This window comes from Lepisma saccharinum, chromosome 1 (assembly GCF_977018435.1).
Source record: "Lepisma saccharinum chromosome 1, izLepSacc3.1, whole genome shotgun sequence".
Lineage (NCBI taxonomy): Eukaryota > Metazoa > Arthropoda > Insecta > Zygentoma > Lepismatidae > Lepisma > Lepisma saccharinum.
The window spans coordinates 111,591,139-111,609,343 of record NC_139229.1 but is presented as its reverse complement, the minus strand read 5'-3'; the positions used below and the strand labels follow the sequence as shown (position 1 = coordinate 111,609,343).

Here is an 18,205-nt window from a genome sequence, read left to right as displayed (position 1 = left end):
TTTCTCATCAGACAGACACTTGAGAAAAAGTGGGAATATAATCAAAGTGTCTATCAGCTATTCATCGATTTCAAAAAAGCATATGATTCGGTCAAAAGAGATAAATTATATGATATATTTGTAGAGTTTGGAATACCTAAGAAGCTTGTTAATATGATAAAAGTATGCACCCGTGAAACAGAAAGTAAAATTCGTGTGGGTGTTAATGTGTGTGACAAATTTACAATTCATGATGGGCTAAAACAAGGAGATGCATTATCTCCATGGCTCTTTAATTTTGCTTTAGAATATGCTGTTCGGAAGGTAAAAGAAACTAATAGAGGACTAAAATTAAATGGTGTAATTCAGTTGTTAGCATATGCAGATGATGTAGACTTATTAGGGGATGATATAAATACAATTAAGAATAATGATAAAATATTTTTCAAAGCAGCTAGAGAGATAGGTTTGGAAGTTAGCACAGAGAAAACTAAAGATATGCTTACAGGCTGAAACCATGTTAGGTAATAATCAAAATCTAATTATTGATAACAACTCGTTTGAAACAGTTTCCAAATTCAAGTACTTAGGAGTAATACTAACAAATGAATATGATATTAAAGAGGAAATAAAAAGCAGGCTTAATTCAGGACATGCATGTGACTTTTCTCTTCATAATTTTTTGTCATCTCGTTTAATATCTAAGAAACTAAAAGTTAAAATATACAAAACAGTAATTTTGCCTGTAGTATTTTATAAATATATGCGAAACTTGGTCCCTTACATAGAAAGAGGAACATAAATTGAGAGTATTTGAAAATAAGATCCTTAGGAAAATATTTGGACCTAAAAGGGATGAGGAGACAGGTGAGTGGAGAAGGTTACATAATTTGTATTCATGTCCATATATTATTAGAATGATTGAATTAAGGAGACTTAGATGGGCAGGTCATGTGGCACGAATGGGAGAGGAAAGAAGAGTTTAAAGGATTCTTGTTGGGAAACCTGATGGTAAGAGACCAGTAGGAAGACGAAGATGGAGCGATAATGTTGAGATGAACCTAAATGAAATCTGTAAGGATGGAAAGGAGTATATAGATCTTGCACAGGATAGGGACAGATGGAAGGCCTGTGTAGCTGCAGCCATGAACCTTCTGGCTTAATAAGGCTATAGAGTTCATTAGTTGTATAATTGATTGATTTGGTTTAATTTAGTTTGCTTTTCTGCCATTTGGCTAATCGTGAAGATGAGGATGAGTGATGATATGATGAAATTGATGAAGGGACATTCACAAAAAATACCCAGATCTGGATTTGAACCCAGGAAATGTATGTATAAAAATGTATTTTTTTTGTTCTTGTTACATTTAATGGTGATAGTAATTTTACGTAATTTTTAGAATTTGCACATTTTTTTGTGCGTATTTAATGAAATTTGCTTAATAAAAGTGGTTAAATTGGTCCGGGATACGAGGTATCGGATATATGGTAGCCACAGTTCAGGGCTAAATACTTTTCTTATTTGTAGTTTTGACATGGTTGAAACAAATTTGAGGATTCGTAAAACATCAAAATTTGTAGACTGAAAAAAATATACATTCTTGTTAGGTTAGGAGAGGTAGATTTCATGGTGATTTCATGGTTTCGAATTTCCATGTGTTTTTGTGCATGTATAATGACAACTGAGGTCCAGGCTGCAAGGAACCAGATATGCTGTGGTCATATTTCAGGGCTAAATATCACAGTTACTTGTGGTTTCCACATGTTGAAATAACTTTAAGGTATCATCAAACATTAAAATCTACAGATTGAAGAAAAAAAGTGCATTCTTCTAGGGTGTATGGTCATACACAAGCCCTGACACACGTTAGCCTTGGTTATGAATCCACAATTCCCAAATTGTTTTTCAAGCAATACACTTCAGTCCAGTATCAATCTTCTTTATGGTTCAGAGCTAATGGTTTTTTGCTGAATGAAAGTAAAACCCAGCATATGTGTTTTAGTCTTAGAGGCATCCCGATCGATAATAGTTCAACAATGTGAAATTTCTAGGTATTATCATTGATAATAAATTATCATGGGAACCACATATTAAATACATAAGCGCCAAGCTCTCCAGGGTTATATATTTGTTAAGGAATCTAAACAGTCATGTACCTGAAGATTACGTAAGATCAGCTTACTTCGCTTTCTTTCATATGGAATTTTACTCTGGGGGAACTGCAGTTATGTACAAGAAATTTTAATACTGCAGAAAAAAGCTGTGAGAATAATTACCAACTCACACAAATTAGTTCATTGTAAGCCACTGTTCATTAAGTTAAAATTTATGACTGTGATAAATCTATATATTTACACTGTGCAGTTGTATGTAAAGAAAAATTTGCCACAGCTACAAAGTAGACAAGATGTACATTCCTATACTACAAGAAACAGCAGGCGTATAAATATACCCTATCATAGACTCTCAAAATCCCTGAATAGTTATGAAGCTCTAGGATTAAGACTATTTAATAAGCTACCTCTTGATGTGACAAATATGCCTATGAATGTATTTAAACATAAACTGCATGCCTGGTTAGTTGCTACACCATAGTACTCAACTCAAGAATTTCTTGAAATTAAAAATATTGTATTTTAGTGCAACTTAAACATAAAATGGGTTATAATTTTATATTATTTTATAATATATTTCACATATATTTTGTTCTTGACGTTGTCTATTGCTGTGCAAGCTTAATGACAATAAAATATTATTATTATTATTATTATTTCACGTATAAGGTAATAACAAGGAAGAAGAATCTCCCAACTTACTTGCTGTATCTCACCATTGGAGCACAAATTTTGACAAGTGTGTTCTCTTGGAAAACTTCAAGAACATCCATTCTTACAGATTTTCATGTGACCTTTCTGGAATGTATAAATGAAATATATGTTTTAAGCAGTACATTTCACAAATTAACGAGTCTCTAACATTGTTACAAATCATTATGAATTATTACATTAATGAATGAGTAAGTAATAAAAGTTATTTTATATCCAGCAGTTTCCAAAAAGACAGACCATTTATATTTACTTAGATTATAGTGAGATACTATTAAAATTCGGAGTGACTATTTTCACCAGGTGGTGAAGCTAGCTTTTGAGCTATTTTCACCAGATTTTAAACTGTGCTTGATCTACATCCACTATGTGCCTCCACCGGGTATTGAACCTGTGATCCCTTGATTACAAGATGACAACATTGCTACTACGTTGTTGGGAAGGCCCCCAATACGGCCAATGAATGTAATAAAATACAATATTGTGACCAGGTAATTACTTTTGTTGGTGAAAATAGCACCATAAGCTGTTCTCTGGTGAAAATAGCCTTGGTACCAGTTCGATCTCCACCGAACACTTCTCACTCGTTTATTTCGTCATATTTTACATTCGTACTTACCTATTCTGCATTGCGAAAGATTCTTTAAGGTGGCATTTTGCTCTTTTCACGTAAATAATTTCAATTTTTCACATTACCAGTAATTATTGTTCTTCGGTTTTTCACTTCCGTAACACACGATATGGTGGGTCTGGCTTGAGTCGTGTCGTGGATCATGTTGGTATGCAGTGTTTCCAACCTTCATAACCGAAAAAAAACCTGAATATCCCCACAAACCATTGATAGATAGCCCAAAAAACCATTGAAGGATAGCCCCAAAAACCATTGATGGATAGCCCCACGAACCATTTCCGGCAAGGATAGTTAAAATTTTGTTCGTAAAACAATGCGATACAGCTTTTTTTTTAAAAAAAATCACCTTCAATTCTTGCAAAACAACAGCATGGTTGGAAACACTGATAGAGGGTTATGTCATGAAATGTAGGGAATATCGATTTCACGTAGAGGAAGCAACGGTCATTGTGCATCGGAGAGATATTTTTCTTCAAAAATACATGAATTCCCGGTCAAATAGATTCCACGATGGGAGAAAATACCTCCACGAACTTTCAGAATGCTACAGAAACTCATTTCCGTAAGTAGTTTCTTCTGTAAAAATGAAGAAATCCGTTCGGCAAAGATCGAACTGTTACCAACTTTATTTACTTATATGCTATACCCCCCCCCCCCCTGGTGAAAATAGTCGCAGCCATTAAAATTTGAGGACTAATAATGGTTCAATATATCTCGGGATACGGTGTGAAATTTACAGTAGCTACTGAATTTTATTCTCCTACGTTCTTACCCACAGTTTCTATCACGTGCCTCTGTGGTATGACAATAAAGTAAACCTTTTCTTTTTGGGTATGATGCTTGTCGCGTGGCACATGAAATGAAGGACACTGGGTTTGATTCCAAGATGACACTTCATGTATTCATGTAACATTGTTATTGGTACACATAGCATTTCAGAGGAAAAAATGTCATATCTACTAGTAACTATAATCATTTTCATATGTACCTGGAAATTAATATTAATGAAGGTTTGGTAAATGTCTGTTATATCGGAGACACATTTTTAACACATACTTTCAGTTTCAAATTGTTCGTACTTACCAATTCTGTATTGCGGAACTATTTCAAGGTGCCATTATGCTTTTTACACGAAAATAACTTCGATTTTTCACATTACGAGTAATTCTATTGGGTCCTTTCTTCCGTTGCGGAACATAGAATATTTCGCGCACAGCTGTGGATCATCACGCGTCGTGCTTGTGTTTTGTCGATTTGGAGTGGGCATGCAGTGTTGCAACCTTCTTAACTAAAAAATACCTACTTTCGTGTTCATTATGTCATCACAAACCATTGACGGATAGCTCCAAAAACCATTCCCGATAGCCCCAAAAACCATTGACGGATAGCCCCGAAAACCATTCACGATAGCCCCAAAAACCATTCACGTTAGCCCCACGAACCATTTCCTGCAAGGTTAGGTTAGGTAAGCATAGTTAAAAAAAATAAAAATCTGGTAAAAAAAGGCACTTTTGGAAACACTTCTTCCTCTCGCGAGACCGCGTGACTTTCGACACTCGCGCCATCTGCAGGTTCATAATGGAAAAAAAAGGCATAATGTTGTCGCTTCGCACAAAAGGCTACTTTATTACATCAAAAGTGCTTATTTTCTGTTATGCAGCATTCCATAGTGACAAAATACCTCCACGAAGTTTGATAAATGCAACAGAAACTCATTTCCGTAAGTAGTTTCTCCTGTAAATTTGAAGAAAAGTGTCTCCCATATAACAGACATTTACTGAAGGTTTCACCACCAAATGTCAATAAAAATGCATGTTCAAAGTGTATAAACAGTGCATATAATTTGTGTGAAAAGAGAAAAACACGCTGTTTCATGCAACATTGTTATTCGTACAGGCAAGAGTTTCAATCTTCCTCGCATACAGCGCCACCGCTTTTCGGGCGATTTTGTGCAGTTTGCGACTTCGTAACAAGTTTGAACATGCAGGTGCGCTCCCCATCAAGCGGAAAGCTGGTGTAGGTAGCCATTGACGTTAGCCCCACAAACCATTTCCAGTAAGGCTAGGTTAGGAGGTTAGGCAAGCATAGTTTAAAATATTACCAACATGGTGGGGGTCATTAATGTTTTGGGGCTGTATGTCATCCAAAAGTGTTGGTACCATCCAGTTTATTGATGGTATCATGGATGCATATGTTTATTTGGACATATTGAAGAACAATGTAAAATGGACATGCCACCTATCTACAGATCCGAACAAGACAATGACAGTAAGCATAAGGTGCGAGTTAACATGAATTGGCTAATATGGAATGTGCCCAAAGTACTACAAACACCAGCCCAAATTCCAGACTTTCTATGAAGAAAGGGTGTCAATTAAAGTCAAAGGATACGCATCAACGTATTAGAACTGTTAGTCAATTTGCTCTGAATATACTTTTTCCTATTATATTATTAAGTGTACGAATAGAAAAGTTGTACAAAAAATGGCATGTTTTTCTTTGAGTTTCATTTAATTTATTATTGTCATTGGTTATACAGAATTTTTTTTGAAAATCTGTGTGTACGAATAAGAATGTTACATACTGTATATAAAATCATACCTGTACAGCACCTATAAGTGTCAGATTTGTTTACAATATTAACAACGATAGTGATCATCATATTTATTCAGTGCTTTCGGAAAATTACAGGTCAAATTCTCATGGTTGTGCGCCTGTGCGGAATCTAGGGGTGTGCGGGATCCCGAAAAGTCGGGACCGGGATTGGGAAAAAAATTCCTTCTGCGAATGACTTCCCGACTTTTCGGGATCCAGAGCAATCGGGAAATACCGAATAGTCATTTTAAAAAGTTGTTATTTCTCAACATTTTCTGCATTGTAAATGTCTGGAACTTATCTGAATTTTTTTTTTACAACAAATGCAAAAACAGTCACTTAAGGTGAAAATGACGTGTAGAATTCGAGATTTCAAGAGCTTCGTGAAATTTTGAACATTTCCCGACTTTATCGGGAATAGCGAATTTTTCCTGTCTCGAATATCGGGATTTATAAAATTTCCTGTCCCGACCCAAAAAATTCTGTCCCGCACACACATAGCGGAATCCCGAAGAATCTGATCCGGGATCGAGAAGAAGACATTTCCGTTCCGTCCCAACCCAGACTACGGGAAATCAATTCCCGACTTTTCGGGATCCGAAATAGAATAGAATTTCAAGTGTTAAGTGTCAGCAAATTCCGTTTTCAAGTCCCGGAAATTTCCAGACATTGTGATAAGCTAGAATGCTGCACACTCTTTACTTGTCAAGTGATTGCTTTTACATCACTGCAGAAAAACTGCTATTTATTAAATTGAAAGGTTTGATACCTTTCTTATGTGCAGAAAACAGCTCCATGCCCATTGCTTTTAAAAACCTACACTCAACTTTTTGGGCTTTTTCGACGTAATTTGTTGGTGGGAAGCGCTCGTTAAGGAGGAGGTAGCACTGGAGGTAGTTTTCTGTGTATTCTGTCGTCCACTAGTTGTCCACTAGTGTCGGTCACTGTTGTTTTGTACCTGTGCCGCGGTGTTAATACGGGAAGGTTTTCAAATTTTAGGTTTGTATGATTAAAATTGGGCGAATAAGGTGGAATTGTCTATTATATTACGTCCACTTTCCGTAAATTGTCATCTTGAATATGAAAATAAAGAAATGATTGATATTGTATTATTTTTCACGAGAGATACACGTGATTGAAATGGTACTTTAAATGAATATTTCGCGCTTTGAAGTTGTAAAGGAGATTAACTTTTCAGAGTAGGTGGGGCATTTCTTCTTTGAAATATTAATCACACAATTTATGTTTGAAACTCGTACTGATTGTCTAGAGACTTACCAAGTTCCCCTACCCCTAAAATAATAGTTACCAGCGCTCATTTGGTTTGGTTTGGTCGTACATTCAATTGAATTTAAGTAATTTAATTCAATCCGGAGTTCTTTTTTCATATTTCGAGTTCAATCAAAATATTTATTGTGAATTTATTGTCTCATGAGAAATATATACTTAGTATTCATCAATGCTGATTGTATTGTACAAATCATATGTCGAAGTTGCACTCTTTGTTGTTTGAAGCAAATATTCAGTGCACGAGGTCTTGATATAAAGCAATGAACTTCTCTTTTCTTACACTTCAAACGAACATTTAAACATTTTCAAAGTATAATTTATTAATCTTTAATACAAAAGATGTTTGTCAGTCTATGCCAAGTATACCTGTAGTGATTCCCACAATACATTTTCCCAAGCTGCATATATCTCCATGTATGTTGCCAATTTGCAAGATCTTGTGCAGACAAAACAGGACAAGTGTTCTTTGACTTGCTCGGGGTGCAAGGTAACTGTAAGCCATCTGATTCGCCAGATGATCTTACTCTGCAAGACGGGATGTCAACTTCTAGCCCCTAGACACTAAATGTGAAGATCTGAAAGGCTACTTGAAGTTGTCTGGCTCGCGGAATGGGGCTTGAGCCTTGCCATCTGCAACATATTTAGTGTCAGATGAAATTGTTCAATTTGGTGGCAAATTTTCAGGAATTATGCAATATCGCCCGAACACCTCTCACTCGTTTATTTCGTTAATTTTAGCATTGATACTTACCTATTCTGCATTGCGGAAGATTCTTTAAGGTGAAGTTATGCATATTTCCATAAACTAGTGTCAACTTTTCATATTACGAGTCATTATTTGTCTTCCTTGTTCTGCTTGGGTAACAGACAATATGGCGTGCACTCGTCATGGATCATCGCATGTTGTGCTTGTGTTTTGTTGATTTGGACTGGGTATGCAGTGTTTCAACCTTCTTAACTGAAAAATACCTACTTTTGTGTTCATTATGTCATTGGCATTGCCATTGGCGGATAGCCCCAAATAACCATTGATGGATAACCCCAAAAATTATTCAAGATAGCCCCACAAACCATTGATGGATAACCCGAAAAACATTCACGATAGCCCTACGAACCATTGACGGATAGCCCCAATAAACATTCACGATAGCCACAAAAACCATTGACGGATAGCCCCAAAAAACATTCGCGATAGCCCCACGGACCATTTTTGGCAAGGTTAGGTTAGATTAGGTAAAAGAAAAGAAAAACAAATTTCATAAAAAAAAGGCACGTTTGGAAACACTGGCGAGACTGCGTGACTTTCGACGCTCGCGCCATCTGCAGGTACATAATGGAAACAACGGCATAGTGTTGTCGCTTTACAGAAAATGCAAGTTCCTTACATAAAAAGTGATTATTTCTTGTTCTGCAGCATTCTATGGTGAAGTTTTCAGTTTCTGCGAAAGAAAATACCTCGAAGAACTTCGACAATTCTACAGAAACTGAATTCAATAAGTAGTTTCTCCTGTAAATTTGAAGAAATCCGTTCAGGCGATATCTCATATTTATCAAATTTTCTTAATTGGTAAGTAAGAATTCAGTTTGGATGACTGCAGTAAGCAGAGCTTGAAATTGGATTTCATGATTTAGGTGGAATTGGAATCATTTGTGTCCGGCTAAAAAGTTTGGGTAACAATATAATCTCGTCCCAATGTATTTCTTCATTTTTACAGAAGAAATTACTTACGGAAATGAGTTTGCATTTTCAAAGTTCGTGTAGGTATTTTCTTTCATCGTTGAATCAATTTCATCGCAAATTCATATATTTTTCAAGAGAAATATATCTCCAACGCACAACTGCCGTTCCTTTCATTTCTTTACTCTACGTGAACCTGATGTTGCATACGTTTGATGATGTCATCCCCTGTCAGTGTTTCCAACTATGCCGTTGTTTTGCAGATGACAATTTTTACTATGTTTGCCTAACCTAACCTCGTTTTTCATGGGGCTATCCGTTAATGGTTCATGGGGCTATTCATAGGTATTTTTCGGTGAAGAATGTTGGAGACACTGCATACCCACTGACGATCCACAACGCAACAAGCTGTGCCTGCCATATTGTGTGTTACGGAAGCGAAAAAAGGAAGAACGTTAATTACTGTTAATGTCAAAAATTGAAATAATTTTCGTGAAAAATGTTCCGCAATGCACAATAGGTAAATAGGAATGTTAAAAATGACAAAACAAATGAGTGAGAGGTGTTGGGACGAGATTATATAAGCAATAAAGTTTGTAGTCAAGAATAAACTGCCATTGTTAGAAATTTAAAAAAAAAAAAAAAAAAAAACTTGCTGAAATGCATGCAACTTACACACTGTTCTGAAAACAACCTTTCATCATGCATTAGACTTGTCTAGTTTACTGCACTTTTGACGCTAGGTGTAGTACAGGTGTATCCTGGTGTTAGGCTGGTACAAGGAAATTACATTGAACCAAGTAGGTAAGTAGTGGTGTTCAAGTTCAGAAGATTCAACAAATGTCTGTGTGCCGTTCTTTTGATTAGTTTGCGCACACCACGTTACTATACAGCACACATTGCGCCACTCCAGAACATAGTGAAAACACCACATACATACATTAAAATTCTGATCTCTGGGAAACTTCTCAAATTAGTTTATTTTGTTATTTTTCACATTTGTACTTACCTATTCTGCATTGCTAAGGATTCTTTAAGGTGTGATTTTGCTTTTTTCACTAAAATAGTTTCTATTTTCCACATATCGAGTAATGTTCGTTCCTTTCTCGCTTGCATTACACACAATATGGCGGGCAAATCTTGACTAGTGTTGTGTATCATCAGTGGGTATGCAGTGTTTCCAACCTTCTTCACCGAAACACACCTACTTTCGTGTTACTGATTTTTTATTTTTTCCGGGTTCAAAAACCCCACACACCATTTATGGATAGCCCCACAAGCCATTCATAAATAGCCCTACGAACTATGCATGGCAAAGTTAGGTTAGGTAAGGCAAACATGGTTAAAATTGTCATCTTCTTGCAAAACAACAGCGTGGTTGGAAACTCTAACTGGGGGTTATGTCATCAAACACACAAAACATCTGGTTCACATAGTCGAAGGTAATGGAGGCAAGAGCTTTTTTGCATCGGAGAGACATTAATGTCAAAAAATACATGATTTACTGGTCGAATAAATTGAACGAAGGGAGAAAACACTTCAGCGACCTTTCAAAAGTTTACAGAAACTCATTTCCATAAGTGCTTTCTCCTGTAAACTTGAAGAAATATGTTTCCCAGAGATTTAGTATTAATATTTTTTTATACACGACACCACTTCAATGATTTGGCTCCTAATTTACCTTCATTAAACATGTATTTCTTGACCCATCAGTTGTAAATGAAACTTTCCGATTGTGCACAACATGTTGTCCATGTTTTCGCATCAGAAACATGCAGTATTAGTACTTTTTTTTTTTTTTAAAAAAGAAAGAATTAAGGTCATAGTTTGCTAATGTCACATCTATTTCAAACACTATCTTGAAGTTTTTTCCACACACAGTTTAAAGGCAATGTCATTCTTGCTTGTCTGTATACTATTATTTCACAAAATTGTGTGGATTGCGTTAGTCTGGAATGTTAACAAGATAATCATCCCTAGTTGATTTTTAATTCTCTTTTACCAGAATCTCCTGTGACTTGTGCACTCTCTTTTTCTCTCTTTGCAAAGGGTGAGATAGAGAGAGTGCTATATGATTTAATTCTCTAGCTATCTCTTTTACTTGTTCCATACAAAATCTAAATTAAATCATGTTGCATTTAGATATGAAAATATATCAACATGGTTGAAACAACAGTAAAGGTAAAGAATAAAATAATATGCTGGCTCCCGTGGCAAAGTGGTTAGCACATCATGCTAAGACTCCAGGGGTCCCGGGTTTGAATCCCAGCCTGGACATGTATGTTTGTGAGTGTCAATTTCATCATATCATCACTCATCCCCATATTCTCAAATTAACGAAAGAGTGGCACAAAATGCAAAGTAAAATAAAGCAATTCAATCGGCAAGTAAAATACATTAAATAGAACAACTATCCTTGTTGAAAGCAACACATAATAAAAATTATCCACCTGGAAAAGAAAAATATAAGCCTTGCATATATGTAACTTGTAGAAAATGCATTGCCTTCTTTGATGCAACACCAGGATTCTGAAGAGTTCTTTGTTTCTTTTGCAGATTGGTAACAATGTCTAGCCATCCTTTCAGTAAAGAGCATCTGGTAGCCTTGAAATCATTCATAAGTATGTGTAAAACCAATCCAGCCATTCTGCATTCTCCAGATTTAATCTTCTTTAAGGAATTTGTGGAGCAATTTGGGGGGAAACTCCCTCCAATGAAAATGGACGATGAAAATGCTTCGGCTTCACCATCGAAGGAGAAGAAGACCCCTGAACCGAAGCCAACACCAAATGCAGCGGCTGAGAGTGAAGAAAGTGATCTTGAACTTGATAACACTGGAGTTATTGGTAAGTCATTTTTATGAACAGACTTCCATATTTGTTCATGTTCATTGGATAATAATAATAATAATAATGGAGGTATGTACATAATATGGGAGAGCTAAGAGTTATTCTACACCATAATTCTGTTAATTAACAATCTGAGATTACTAAGCAAAATCTTTTAATTTTCAATAAAATGAAAGATTTGATAAAATCAAAATTTTTGTTTCATTAAACTTGAAATTGAACTCTCTTCCAACCTTTGGAGAATTTACTTTACAAATTAACATAAGGTTTTTAGGCTACACCGCAATTAAAGAATAACAAAAATTAATTAACTCTGGCCCAAATTTCTTGAGACTGAAAATATATGAACAAACTGATTGTAGGCATTATTATTTGTACTGAGGTGCACTTTTTATTTGCCTCTTCAGACACAAAATTGCAACAAAAGGGTGTAGGGATGTATATATCAGCAATGCAAGCAAGCAAGATGAAGTATGCTCATGTATAAAGCGGGAAAGAAAGGAAATTAGAAAAACCTCAAACTTGAGTAAACGAAATGGATAGAAAGGAAGTGTCATGCCCATATGACACCTTATCTCACAAAGATTGAAAGAGATAGAGCTCCAGAACAGTTAGGTACCTTTGAACGTGCAAATCCAGTGACATCACTCCCATTGAAGACTACATTGACATCCCCTCGTTTTTACTCCTTAAAATATCACATTTTTTCCAATTATTCCTCTGAGAAATCATCTGTTATGACTCACAACGAGCCACAATAATACCTCTTATGAATGGCATTATTAGGTATTTCATACAGTACTAACCCAACTATCTATTCTTGGTTGCTAATCTCCATTATACAGGGTGTCATTGTAATGGCACCCACCATTCACAGAAATGTATAGAAGACATTAGAACCAACAACTTTTGTCAGTAACATTTTTGTCATTGGTGCGTCGTTAAGGTGCTACATACGTTTATAAAAAAAGCCCATTTTGTTGCCTGTATGATGCCAACCCAAACCAACTTTTAATTGCATATGTGATATTACTTCCTGTCACTAAGTGGTATGTGCCAGGGTTGCAAGGAACACACGTATGCTGTGAAAAATGACATTGCTATAACCAGCCACGCTATGTACTATAAAACAAAGAAATGCATTCAATAACCCAACGAGAAGTAAACGAATGATGCCAAAAACTGTGGTAATACTACATTTTCAGAGGAAGTGGTTATGTTGGATTTCGTCTCGTAGCCTACATATCAAATATTTGTAAATCTCGTTACCATGTTGACATCTCCTGGTTAGTGTTTCCACATGTGTTTATGAACTTGAAAAAAAAAAACAAAGAAAGTGACAACACTAGATTCACATAGTGTTCTTGTTTTGTCAAAATGTTTGCTACTACATTGTTATAGTGTATCTGAAGATGAGATGTAATGTAGATTTGAAGGAAAGGATTTCACATTTAGGTCTTAAACTTTGACTTCCAGTTTTCAGTCCACAAAGCTCTGCATGGCCAACTCCCTTTGGTTAGGTTAGAAGCACAGTAACAGTGTTGTAGATATGTGTAAGTTGTCATATTTTGTTGTACACTTAATCAAATACTGCAGTTTTAATGAAATTCTGCTTCCCAACAGAACCTGATGATGATGAGGCACAACCTATGGAAGACATAAACAAAGAAGTTTCGGAAGATGACATAGAAAAATCAAATGAACTGAAACACAGTGCGATTGAGGCATTTTCAGAAGGAAACTTTGAAAAGGCTGTTGAATTGTACACGTCAGCCATTTCATTAAACCCAGGTATGTTTTACCATCTCATTTTCATTAATGTTCAAGATGTGATTGAAATGTTCATTTATTTCTTATGATCTATGAATCTTATTATATGTTTTACTTTGTGGTGCATTCAATTGTGCACTTGAATTTGCTGGAATTGGTTCATTACTGTTACAAACAGTATTTGATTTTATGTATTTATTATGTAATTAAGTGATTGATTGCATCATTATTTCAAATTTGTGTGTGCGTGAAATCTGGCCACATTGTGTTAGTTTAATTTCAAATGTAAATATTGCATATTCTTGGTTCTTCCATGGGTTCCCAAGAGTGTAGTTCAAAATAGCCAATAGAATTCGAACTTTCAGCCATCCCCCCAATTTCACCCAGGGTCAATGCCCATGTTTCCCGCCATATCAGATGTGGGGTATGTGGCATCTGACAGCTTTTTCAACATTCCACACTACACCGCTTTCTCCTCATACACAGTGTGCAGCATTTTCGAAAATGCGCTCTAACGTGTCAATGACGCATTTCCGGACCCATGTTCATATAACATTATTTCATCGTCTCCATGTGAGGAATATATCCCCCAAGTATTGACATATATTTGTTACACCCTGTATATATATATATATATAAAAATCAAAGAAGGTAAAAGGAAACACTCACCGGACAGTAGAAAAATTCAAAATTTTCGCTAATTTCATAGCATCATCGGTGTGAGAAGAAATAGACGGAACCGGAAGTTGGGGCACTGCAGAGTTGCCAATTCCCCATCGAAGAAGAAGCGGTGCGTGGAACAAAAAAAACACTGTTTCATCACCAGGCTCGTCGCGAGCTGCCTCACATACCACTACCACCAAGAAACCTGCTGCCACCAACCCACCGGCACTCATCACCCAATATCATTCCCACCTCAACAAAATCAGGCACACACTACACTCTCTTCTCCCAATTCTCCACAGTGATCCTGAAACCAAAAGCATATTTCCCGACAAACCCAGGGTGGTTTTCAAACGCCCCCCCCAACCTCCAAAACATCCTGGTCCACAACAATCCTTCACCACACATCCAACACCCCCCTGCCCATAAATGCAACCGCCCCAGGTGCAAGACCTGCTCAATCCTCATCACTTCTCACACCCTCCAGGTGCACACACGGCCACTGGCAAATTTACCCTTCATCCCAAAGGGACCTGCCATGCCTCAAACCTTTACCTGGGGGAAACATCAACAGCCCTCAACCTCCGCATCAATAACCACTGCTCCTCCACCCACAACCTGGACTTCACTGTCGCTGTCCACACCAACCACCACAACATCAGTTTCAACGACTGCTTCCGGGTAGTGATCATCCATCTCCTACCCAAACCAGCCAACACCTCTGTTCGCAAAAGATGGGGAAAGGGCCTATATATCGGCCATGAGTGCAACCACTCCACCTGGCCTGAACAAGGCCACCCAGTAATGCCCATCCCTCACCCACCTCCCCCCCCAAACCATCCCGTCCCTCCCGCCCTCCCAACTCTTCCTACACACTCACAGTTTACGACGAGCCTGGTGATGAAACAGCGTTTTTTTCGTTCCACGCACCGCTTCTTCTTCGATGGGGACCTGGCAACTCTGTAGTGCCCCAACTTCTGGTTCCATCTATTTCTTCTCACACCGATGATGCTATGAAATTAGCGAAAATTTTAAATTTTTCTACTGTCCGGTGAGTGTTTCCTTTTACCTTCTTTGATTTTTACTTAGCCCTTTTGGCCCTCCTTGCTTTTATCCATTATATATATATATATGGCCTCTCTGGCAGAGGGAAGGAAGAGAGTGTGAAACTGATATTTGGACAGAGACAGTGTGGAGAGGGATCTTACGGATTTCAGCGGCCTCATATCAGTTTACAAACTAGCGCTAATGTTCCACCGATGCTGACTTCAACGCCACGGTTGCTCCTTGGTGCCATGATAAAGAAACTATATGTGAGGTAAATTAGAGAACGTAAATGGAAGATTCCGAAACCTGTCTGTAGTGTAAATAAATGTAGAAAGTTCATTACTGCGACTTTCGACAACACCCTGTAACGTTAATTCTGTCCTTTCAATTTATTATTTGGTTCTGACCGCTCTGGTGAGAAACTGGATGGGAACCTAGGGCTAACGAGCCAAATTAGTTGTTTATTTGTTTTTCTTCTACCATAAGTGACCTGGGTAAGGGTGTTGTATTTACAGAACATTCCATAGCCTCCTGGCAGGGCTATTGTCAGTCAAGAGTCAGTTGCAGAGCATGCAGTACAAGAAGCGCTGATGTACACATGTAAATTCATCAGATTTCAACTATACTGGATCAGATGCACTTCAGCCATCATGCAGTTTGATGATGATCACTTCAAACAGGACTTCCAAGTTAATCATTTTTGGTGCTGTGCATGTACCTATCCTAGATTCGACAGTAGGATATCATGCTTTGATGCTTCACAGATTGGCACTAGTCAATGACCTTGTGTGAAGAGATCCTTCTCAATTTCAAATACAGATTCAGGGGATGAAAATATGCTCCTTTTGATTCTAGTGACGAATACTGTTTACAAATATGGCTACGGGATGATGTGCGCAGGTTCGAGTCCCGTGGGTGAAGTGTAACAACTGAGATTTTTGCCTTTGTGTGGGACTGGTGGCCACTCACCATTGTGAGGCAATTGGGGAGCTACGAGCGAGTAGCACAACCCGGTCATAGAATACCTAAAACAAAGACTGGGGTTTTGCGGTGATGACCACAACCTCACCCCTTAACTGGTCTGATGATCTCCCACCTCGACAGGTGGGAGTGAGGCAGGGGGGGGAGGGGGGTCTCCTGAGTGGGTGGGTTTTCTTCCACATGACATGTCAAAGTTTTATCTGAACATCTGTAAGCGTTTACAACCTCACATACAAGTATGAAGGTCCTAAAAGCACATCGGCGGACTAGGTCTAAATTTTCGATGGCCCGTAGGGGACCATTGGCCGACTAAAGGTTAACTGATTTCATTGAATTATGAAGTACTTTGTAGTGTCTGGTAACAAATCAAAGAAACTTGAGTATGATGACATAGGCTGAATGCATGAAAAGCATTAACAAAAGTGTGTTACATTAGTGATGCTTTAAAAATGTAGCAAATTTTGACTTCATTTGTCTCTGAAGCATATAGGCTACAGATGCTAGTGACTTTTATTGGTGAAATATGAAATTATATGCATTCACAAACATCACTAAACCTTAATGCAAGTAAAAACAATAATAATTTCCTTATTAATCCATTTTGTTATTTACACTGAATAGGATCACTTTTTGTGGAATGCCCCATTTACTGTTTTTTTTTTGTTAGAAATGTGTCTTTGCAAGTGTCACATTTATTAATATTATGAACATTGTTTTTCTTCCTTAGGTGCATCTCTCCTGTATGCCAAAAGAGGCCAGTGCTACATAAAACTCGATAAACCTAATGCTTGCATCAGGGACTGCTCCACGGCATTAGAAATTAATCCAGACAGTGCTGCAGCTTATAAATTTAGAGGAAGAGCACACAGGTAAAGATAAATTAAAACCTCATAGCTAAATCACATGGAATCCAATTCGAGGTTCACATCTATTGTTTAACTATTTTATGATGGAAGTGACTTTTGATTCCATTTGAATGTGGGTCCAACCTATACCACTTTTACTAATACTTTAAAAAAAATAAAATGAGACTGGTGTATAAACATAACAGGAGGTAATTTTGAACAATAACAAAAATGACAGTCATAATAGTGAAAGAATGTAATGTGGGAAATTGTATAATCTGGGAATATTCTATAGCACTTTTCTCTGTTAGGATGAGAAAAGTAAAATATATACATAAAGCAGAAAATATAAAATTTGGAAACTTAAGATCAAAGCTCCACGAGTTTGTTGTGAGTAAAAATAAATATTCTGTTCAAAAACATAAACACTACATTTCAGGTTAGAATTCAGGCCATAAAATGCCATTTCAGCATTATGCTTGTAAAAGAAAATCTCATACTTGAATAAAACACTGCACTTTACAACAAAACAAGAACTCTAATTAGCATGTTTATAGTGTCTTAATATACCATGACTTATAGAAAATACAGTCGGCTCTCGATTCTATGATCCGGGATATAACGACCCTCTCGAAGTAACGACCTTTTCCCAGGAACCGTGCAAAAGTTGGAAAATTGAAGGAAATCTACCAAAAAAATATGTTTTTTTGCACTCATTTTATTCACACTCATTCCCTTCACGAGCACTCTACTGCTCGCAAGTGGGTCTAATCTAAAATAGACACCACCACACCAAGCTGGAGTGATATCCAATACCACCCTCTACCCTCCCCTCTCCCAAGCATACCAATGTTACCCCGCACCCGACGGCTGCTACCCAACGTGCCAGGCTTGTTTTACCATTGTGATTTCACTTGCTGTTGCATACGTGAGAAGAGAAGATCGAATGTGCTTGGATGTTATTTTAAATCGACCTTGGCTTGTTTCCTTGTCCTAAGAGCTGCTGAGAACTGGATGTGTGATTGGGGGGGGGGGGGGGGAGCAGCCTGAA

The 18,205-nt window shown here is 37.2% G+C and overlaps 2 protein-coding genes across 2 annotated transcripts in view; one reads left to right on the top strand and one right to left on the bottom strand.

The window, feature by feature from the left end:
* Nucleotides 1-6,073, bottom strand: part of Dus4 (Dihydrouridine synthase 4) — a 50,927-nt gene extending 44,854 nt beyond the window's left edge. The window contains exons 1-2 of the mRNA XM_083120670.1: nt 6,038-6,073; nt 2,797-2,892 (exon numbers count right to left, since the gene is read on the bottom strand). Coding sequence (XP_082976796.1) covers nt 2,797-2,867 — 71 coding nt within the window. The 5' untranslated portion in view covers nt 2,868-2,892; nt 6,038-6,073. The remainder of the gene's footprint in view (nt 1-2,796; nt 2,893-6,037) is intronic.
* Nucleotides 6,074-6,960: 887 nt separating this feature from the next.
* LOC145999301 (hsc70-interacting protein-like) overlaps nt 6,961-18,205 on the top strand; it is a 106,669-nt gene continuing 95,424 nt past the window's right edge. Inside the window, exons 1-4 of the mRNA XM_083136242.1 lie at nt 6,961-7,030; nt 11,556-11,845; nt 13,472-13,639; nt 17,037-17,178. Of these exons, the coding sequence (XP_082992368.1) occupies nt 11,566-11,845; nt 13,472-13,639; nt 17,037-17,178 (590 nt within the window). The 5' untranslated portion in view covers nt 6,961-7,030; nt 11,556-11,565. The remainder of the gene's footprint in view (nt 7,031-11,555; nt 11,846-13,471; nt 13,640-17,036; nt 17,179-18,205) is intronic.